The 8,503-nt window shown below is 35.8% G+C and overlaps 1 protein-coding gene across 1 annotated transcript; it reads left to right on the plus strand.

Moving 5' to 3' along the window:
• The first annotated feature begins 881 nt into the window (after positions 1–881).
• On the plus strand, positions 882–6,188 carry LOC134662978 (juvenile hormone acid O-methyltransferase-like). The gene is made up of 3 exons (XM_063519284.1): positions 882–1,274; positions 2,077–2,248; positions 6,072–6,188. Exons 1-3 carry the CDS (start codon positions 910–912, stop codon positions 6,078–6,080), a joined length of 546 nt encoding a protein of 181 aa, XP_063375354.1. The 5' UTR covers positions 882–909; the 3' UTR covers positions 6,081–6,188.
• Positions 6,189–8,503: the final 2,315 nt, after the last annotated feature.

The raw sequence follows: 8,503 nt of genomic DNA on the forward strand, positions 1-8,503 counted from the left end.
GTCCGCCGGACGCAATTGGCCTGTCAGTTGTTCGGAACTGTCAACTGTTTCTTCTAACTGACAGGCCGATGTCTGCCTGTCACGTTCTAACAAGTATGTAAGTGCGAAAGTGACGGGCATAGTGATAGGCGATAAAAATGGAATCATGCTGAGCCCGCAGATTCCTTATATTTTGTTTTTGTGTTTTATTGCGATAGGTGTTTGTTTTAATTGTTAGAATACCTACCTTAAGAAGGATTATATTATTTTTCAAGTCGTATTTTTCTGTGATACCTAAGTCCTCACAGAATAAATTTAAAAGTGGAATTTATTTTAAGCTTTATAGCACGGTTCGCAGACGCTGTGGCAAATCGTGTCTGCTAGTTAAAAAATTAAATTAAGATCTCACAGGTAAAGGTGAAAACTTGTGTGTGCTTGTGTTTACATCTCGTGCTTTAGATTACCTAGCTACGCTCAAGATTCTACATTAGATTTTTAGACTCAATATAAGCATTTGAAGAAATATCGAACTTTACTTTTGCTTTTGCTTCGTTCTTGCTGCACAGATACTAGTCAGGCTAAAATTAAGCTAACTATGTACCGTGACAGTGTGGAAATGTTCTCATAAACGTCCAACTCCTATGAAATTATCACGTTTTAAGTAACACTTGCACACACTGTATGTATGCTATCTGATACGGTGCACGGTGCAGAGATAGCTTAACCTGACTCTTGACTTTTTTAAATATTATTACCTATCTGTATTCTGATAGTAAGAGACCTCGACCTCTCAATAATGGAAGTTGATAATAGGTAAGTATATAAGATGGTTGTATGGACTGAACTTACTTTTTAGCTCACTGGTGACGATAGAGACAGAGGCATATCGGGCTTGTACACATATTTTTGAAGTAAAAAGAAATCTAAATCATGGAAATGGATTTTCCTCAATTATACAGGCAAGTCGCTTTCCTTCCCAAACGAGACGCAAATATAGCCTTAAAACAATTCTCAACTAATAACAAATGGAAAGAAAATGCGTATATTATTGACTTTGGAAGCGGCGATGGGAGCACGACTACAAATATATTGCAAAAGTATCTGCCAATATGTTACAAAAAGATAATTGGTTGCGACAAAAGTGCAAAAATGGTTGAATTTGCAAATGAAAACTATGGAACTAACAAGATTGAGTTTATTAAATGGGACATTACGGACGAATTACCACAACACTTGAGGGGAGCATTTGATCATGCATTCTCCTCGTATACGTTACAAAGGATCAAACAGCAGACGTAAGTTAATATTTTTACGTCACCCTAGGCCCGTAACTCACTTCCTGGCCAAGGGAAGAAGTATAACTTTAGACAAACTACGGGCGGTAATTTGTTTGTAAAGCCCCAGATCGCATATTTATGGCCCTCGGTTCGGGCCACAAACACCTGCGATCACGAATTCACCTCCCTATGTATGTACTTAATGTACTATTTCACCACACCAACCGGTAAAGGCTCTCTTGATTGTTCATAAACTGATAGGAAAATTGCATTTTATTCACATGTGACGCAAAGTAATCAAATGCAAATTTTGAGTTGTTTTCTAATGTTTGCTGGTAGAATTCACTTTTAAATTATGATTTTGAATGATAAATATTTAATAACATGAATTTAGATTTGATTTGGTTTGATTTTGTTTGATATCCAGTAGCTATCTTACATTTAATTGGGGCTCCTATACAACAAACGTGATTTTTTTCCGTTTTTTGGAGAGGTATAGATATGGCACACGATGGCTTAGGCGCTGGACCAGCGAGATGGCCATGCAATGGTTGACAGCACGCACTATGGAATGGGCCACGTCAGCCATGTGTAGATGCGTACGCACCATCGCTGGCCCACTACTTTTGATGTGCGGACGAAAAACCGACACCGTGGCCATCCTATCGCCATCCCGCCACGCCATAAGCCATCCGACACCACTACCCTCTCTACATGCTGGCCAACGTAGTGGGCCAGTATGATGGCCCATCGTGTAGAGCCATAACGCCCATAACACGCATGTACCTATTAAATATCGATTAACACCTTACTTTTACAGGCGCGCTTTCACAAACATCTATGATTCCTTGAAGGTCGGAGGCAGCTGTCTTCTTCTTTTCCTTGGACGTTATCCCGCATACGATATCTTTCGCGCTCTTTCCCTCACAAAGAAGTGGGCCGAAGACCTTAAGAACGTCGAAATGTTTATCTCGCCTTACCATGATTCGCAGGTATGATATTTTAATAATATTAGACAGCTATTTTCCGTAAAGGGGCCCACTGATTAACAGTCCGCCGGACGATATCGGCCTGTCAGTTAGAACAAAAAGTTGACAGTTCCGAACAACTGACAGGCCGATATCGTCCGGCGGACTGTTAATCAGTGGGCCCCTTAATGTTATTTTTTTGTCACTCATATACAGTGTGTAAGTCCAATACGGGCAATAAATTAAACCAGGTATAAGAATTTACCCTTCTAATCATTAATTAAGAAGTTTTTTAATGTTACACTTAATATGACTCCGTAATGAATTTTTTTCACATGTACCAAGCAGCAATGTACTGCAAACATTAAGAAACAGAAGATGACATGACATTACGAGATACGAGCTTTTTATTGTAACTGCTAACAAGCGTTGACAGTTACTTTAAAAAGCTCGTATCCCGTAACGTGTGGTGTATTACATTGCGGGCCGAATTATTTTGTATGGTTAAAATTTTCATTGCATTTCTAAGTAAAATGTATCTGAATATACTTTTTAGGTCCTATGCTAACCACCGTTTAAATATTCGCCCGTATTGGATTTACACACTGTATAAATGCGTGTGTCCTGACATACTTCATCAACGCCGAGCCAAAACTACAAAAGCTGTACGTGTAAGTTGAAATTTACACACCAGGCTACATTTTTATAATTATGTACAAAAAAGAGAAGGGATTTTGAGAAATTCAACCTCTAAGGTGGTTAAAAAGGGGAAGAAAGTTTGTATGGGTTCAAATTTTATTTTAAGATAGGAACATGAAAATTTGTAAACAAGAATTTTATTATAAGTTAATGAAAAAAAAAAACAATATTTTAATTAGGTAAGTAAATACTTTGATGAAATATCTGACGAAGGATTTTAACTTCATATTGAGGAAGTTTTTAGTGAGAAACCATAATCAGTGAACGTATACATATATGGACTAAAATTTTAATGGTACTGTTTGACTTTAGGTTAGCCTTTAGGACCTTTAACCTCTAACCGCCCAGAGACCTATAAAAAGGCCTCCTGTTCCATTCTAATTTGAACTTTGTGTTGGCAAAATAAAACTTCATTTTGCTTGGCAAGGTCTGACGTATGGGCGGCTAGATGATATATTTAAATTTGATTTATGATTCCGCAGAAAGCTCGCTTCTCCATACAAACATAGTTACGCTCTCATTTTAAAACGACTAGCTATGTAGATTGCTCTAAATATTTGTAATTACAATAGGATAAGTTATTACGAATTTAGTTTTTCATACAAACCTTGTATTTGCTCAATTTTTTTATAAGCTGGAGTTATATCTATTTATCTAATAGGTACCTTTAAACGAGCAATTCTTGTATATTCATTTATTTATTTATTTATATATATATATATATATATATATATATATATATATATATATATTTCGGGGATCTCGAAAATGGTTCTAACGATTTCTATGAGATTTGCTATGTGGGAGTTTTCGGGGGCGAAAAATCGATCTAGCTAGGTCTTATCTCTGGGAAAACGTGCAATTTCGAGTTTTGATATATTTTCCGAGCGAATCTCGGCTTCCCAGATATTATAAAATAATTACAGACATGGATATACTTCTTGTCATTGTATGTGCAAAGTTTCATTGCAATCCAACACGTACCTACTTTAAGTTTAAATTTTTACGTTGACATTTATTTATGTTTTTATTTTTTTTGTATTTCTTTTAATTTTTGACATTGTAATTTTGGCAAATTTATGTTATGACATTGATGTCATATAAAATATAACGATCATAATATAAATTCTTATAGAAGGTATAAATATATTGCAATTTATTATTGTGTAACAAATGAAATGAAATAATACGCATTATTAATATTAAATATTTCTTGTTTCTAATTTTAGGACCCGGCGAGCGAAGTTGCTGCTCTAATGGAATCACTAGGTTTCAAGTCAATTGAAGTGACCGTCACTGAAAACACGCATACTTATGACACTGACGATACCTTTAAAAGTAAGTACCTAACTTACCTTAAAAGTCTTAAAACTTTCGTGTTTTGAATATATAACATATAATATAACCGGGTCTATGGCTAATTTAGTTACCACGACCAGTGAAATCTGCGTCGAAACGTCGGATATAAAGGTCATAAATTCGCGATAGACCCGGTTATAAATATCAGAATCAGAATCAAGTATTTTATTCGTGATAAACTTAAAACTAAAATTACATATAACTAATAGAGTATAACTAAAAACTACAGATATTTAAAAACTTGGTAAGCGTTAAAGTTTACCACGAAATGGGCTCGCCTCAGCATAATACTGACTCGAAAGTCAGCGCTGATCTTCCGGTGAGACCATTTGTGGGTCACGATCGCAGCCGTACGACACGGCCCTATCATAAGCTGAACGCAGCCTTTGCAGCAGCGACGGGCGCCATCTTGTCTACTGTTTATGGCAGTAGCAGTAGCTGAGAATGACATTTGATTGACAATGACAAAAATGGCCGTGCCGTACAACGCTATAAAAATATTTTTACCTTTCATTCGTATGAAATTAACTTTTATAACTATTAGGTGCAGACGTACATGCAACAAAAGTGATAAATTCAAATACAACTTTGATACAACATAACTAAGATACATAGAGAATATATATATATATATATATATATATATATATATATATATAGGAGGATTCCTAATATTCCTATAGTACAGCGGTAGCACAGGCTTTAGGTTAGTTTTCGTTCATGTCGTCTCGGATATGGGTGAATATGGTATCGATGCATTCAGTGTAATGTCCTGAATACAAATATATGAGATTACAAGTGCGAAAGTAGCGGGGGTAGTTGCTGTGACGTCATAAAGTCGGCAGTACAAACTTTTTTTTTATTTTCTTTTAAACATACCATGTGGGGTACCAAATGAAAGGGCTTTGTGAGTAGATCACAAATATATAACATACTGTAACATTTTCAATACTTGGTCTAACAAATTATTAGAAACGTTCAAAAATTTCACAATCCACAGTTGACTTCTAACTGCTCTAAATTGAAAATGACTGAATGGATTAGTCCTAAATACATACCAAGTGACTGTGAATATCCTCTATATAATGTTAAAAAATTATTAAGCAGATATATCAAAAAGTAAGAAAAGTACATCAAGTTGAAAAAAGTATAATTTTCTGTTACATCAAACTGCAACTATTATTAAAACCAACAAAAAACCCGACAGTTTACATATATCCTTGGAATTGTAAATAGTATATTGCAGTGCCCAACAGGGTTCACATAGACCTAGCTTACAAGTTTACCACCTGTACAATTACTTTGTGAAATTTTAATAAAATATTGAGTATTGAGTATATTTTTGAAATGGTATTGCTAGAGTAAGAAAAAAAACAATCCCCCCCCCCTCCTTTTTTATATTTTTAGAATCGGCTCAGAAAGCCCTTTCGTTTAATACCACACACAATAGGTTTCTAAACATTTTTTTTTATTCTGTAAAAAAAAGATGACGTCGTCCTTTTTCTATTTGTTGGTGCTTCGGGTCAAATTGTTTCAAATGTCCTAAAGATCAATCGTACCGATTTTCATACCTTTAACACCATTTGCAGCGTTTTTTGGCAAACCGCTAGCGCTATAATAATATAACCGGATTAGCCGGAACTCTATATTCAACTCCTTCAGCTTTAATATTAGTTGTAAATTATTCAACCAATAGGTTAAACAAAGTGTGTGTGTGTATGTGTGAGTGTTTGTGGGTGTGTAAACAAAAGTTTATACTTAACTTTATTTATTTTTGTTTTTTTTTCAGGTTTGGTAAAGACTATCAATCCATTCAGTAATCTCAATAAGAGATGGGACGAATTCATGGCGGACTATTTCAAGTTGAAACCAAACGCTAGAAAAGTAGATTACACACTTATTGTAGCCAAAGGTGTTAAGTAAATACCGTAAACAATATATGTACCTACATACTTACTAGATATCTATAGGTTTAATAAATACAGTTGAAGTCATATTATAGAATTTATTTTTTAACACCATTAGGTATCCAAGGGGCCCACTGATTAACAGTCCGCCAGACGATATCGGCCTGTCAGTTAGAACAAAAGTTGACAGTTCCGAACAACTGACAGGCCGATATCGTCCGGCAGACTAACAATCAGTGGGCCCCTTAAGCAATGCCCTACCTATACCTAGTTTGACCTAACTAGTGGGTACTGCTTTGCGTATTAACTGATGTAACTTCTGTTACATTTAATTTTTAACTGTAATCATACAATTCTGTGTCTGGAATCGGTTCTAATTATTATATAGGTGACAATTATTAAACTCAATAAAAACTTTTTACAAAAAAAAGAAAACCGACTTCAAAAAGGATGAAATAAAATATTATCCTTTTTGAAGTCTATGCGTTACCAACTGATATGTTTGAAGTCGGTGCCAAGCCAAATTTTGTTGCATACCATGATTTTGGTGCGATTCAATAAGGATGTACGTTGGATTGTCTTACACGACGACAATGAACGTACTTTCTGTAGGTATAGTTGACGTTAAAAATATGTTTACACGTTTCGCCTTATTACAAAGGAGTAAGGTGCAAAAGTGTAAACATATCTTTGACGTCGACTGTACCTAAGAACACACGATCAAACCTTCTTGGCGCAGTCCGTACCATGTTTGTCGGCACATAGTGTAAATCCAATGCATTTTTTGCCGTCGTATTTTTTAAAGAACATTTCTTACAAATGTGTGGGGTTGGGACTGAGTTATTTCCCGTCCCTTATCCAGAGGACTACATTTCAAAATATAAAACAATTCAAGGAATTTACCTTTTTGCCAAATTTCACCTAAAGCAGTTCAGTTGTTTAGCCATGAAAAGGCGACAAAGAGGCAGACAGAATTACTTGCACATTTACAATAGTTATTATTATATTTTTACATTTACAATATTTACAATAGTTAGTACAGTTCTAATGGGATTTATAGCCATAAAGCAGATTATTTTTGACTGGTATTGTTACTACTTGGCTTGGCACCGACTTCAAACATATCAGTTGGTAACGCATAGACTTCAAAAAGGATAATATTTTATTTCATCCTTTTTGAAGTCGGTTTTCTTTTTTTTTGTAAAAAGTTTTTATTTTTCAATTTTTAGTTTTAACGCATTGTTAAGAGCGCGACGCATGAATGAAAAACGAGATCACGTTTAACATTAAATTCGTGTACCTATTACTTTAATAAATATGTAATCAGGAATTTTCTCGAGTCCGTCTGGGAAATTATAATTCCTGTCACTATCACTACACTAAATCCATCCTCCGCCCCGCCACTGACCCAATCCCTCAACCCCCCCGATCACTCAACCTCACAGCGCATCAACCCCTGATCCAGGAACCCCTCTACCCTGAAGCATCAGCCCTTCAACCGCCAGTCCCCGACCCCTTAATCCCTAACCCTAACCCCCGATCAGTAGCCTTACCAGCTTACCACGAGTTTGACATTAATATATTCGCTAGCGTGTGTGTAACTTACTTTCTTTGCATCTCGCTCGTACTGGCATATTAGTGCGAGCGAGATGCATAAAAAGTAAGTTACGAAGACGTTAATAGCGAATATATATGTCAATGCCAAACTTGTGATATGGCTACTGATCAGGGGTAGTGTCGAACTCATGGTAAGGTAAGCAAATGCTCGAGTTACTTTAGGAAACACCGAAATCACTTTACACGTGCCTTTAAAAATCGAGGAGTTCCCTCAATTCCTCATGGATTCCATCATCAGACCAGAACCAAAAATAATACGGAAACACCTTGGAGGTAACTTCTTCCAAACAAAAAAAGAATTACTCAAATCGGATCACAGGTGCCGGATTAATCGCTGAATATTACTACATTTTTAAAAATCATCGTCATTATCATCAAAACAATCATCATCATCAGGTCTACTTCATCAAATTGGTGGTTTTCGGGAGAAAATGCTCGAGTTGCTTAAGAAAACACCCAAATCACCATGCATGTGACTTTAAAAATTGAGGAGTTCCCTCAATTCCTCATGGATCCCATCATCCGAACAGAACCAAATTAATATGGGACCAACTTGGAGGTAGGTCCTTTGAAACAAAAAAATAATTACTCAAATCGGACCACGGATGTCAGAGTAATCGGTGAACGTACATAAAAAATAAATAAAAAAAAACATACAACCGAATTGATAACCTCCTCCTTTTAGATTTGGAAGTCG

This window comes from Cydia amplana, chromosome 3, assembly GCF_948474715.1.
Source record: "Cydia amplana chromosome 3, ilCydAmpl1.1, whole genome shotgun sequence".
NCBI lineage: Eukaryota > Metazoa > Arthropoda > Insecta > Lepidoptera > Tortricidae > Cydia > Cydia amplana.

What these genes read in the sequence shown, in the direction of transcription:
- LOC134662978 (XM_063519284.1), top strand. Translation starts at nt 910, where the DNA reads ATGGAAATGGATTTTCCTCAATTATACAGGCAAGTCGCTTTCCTTCCC. An exon ending in CAAAGGATCAAACAGCAGAC is followed by an intron (nt 1,275 to 2,076) that starts GTAAGTTAATAT and finishes TTACTTTTACAG; the next exon opens with GCGCGCTTTCACAAACATCT.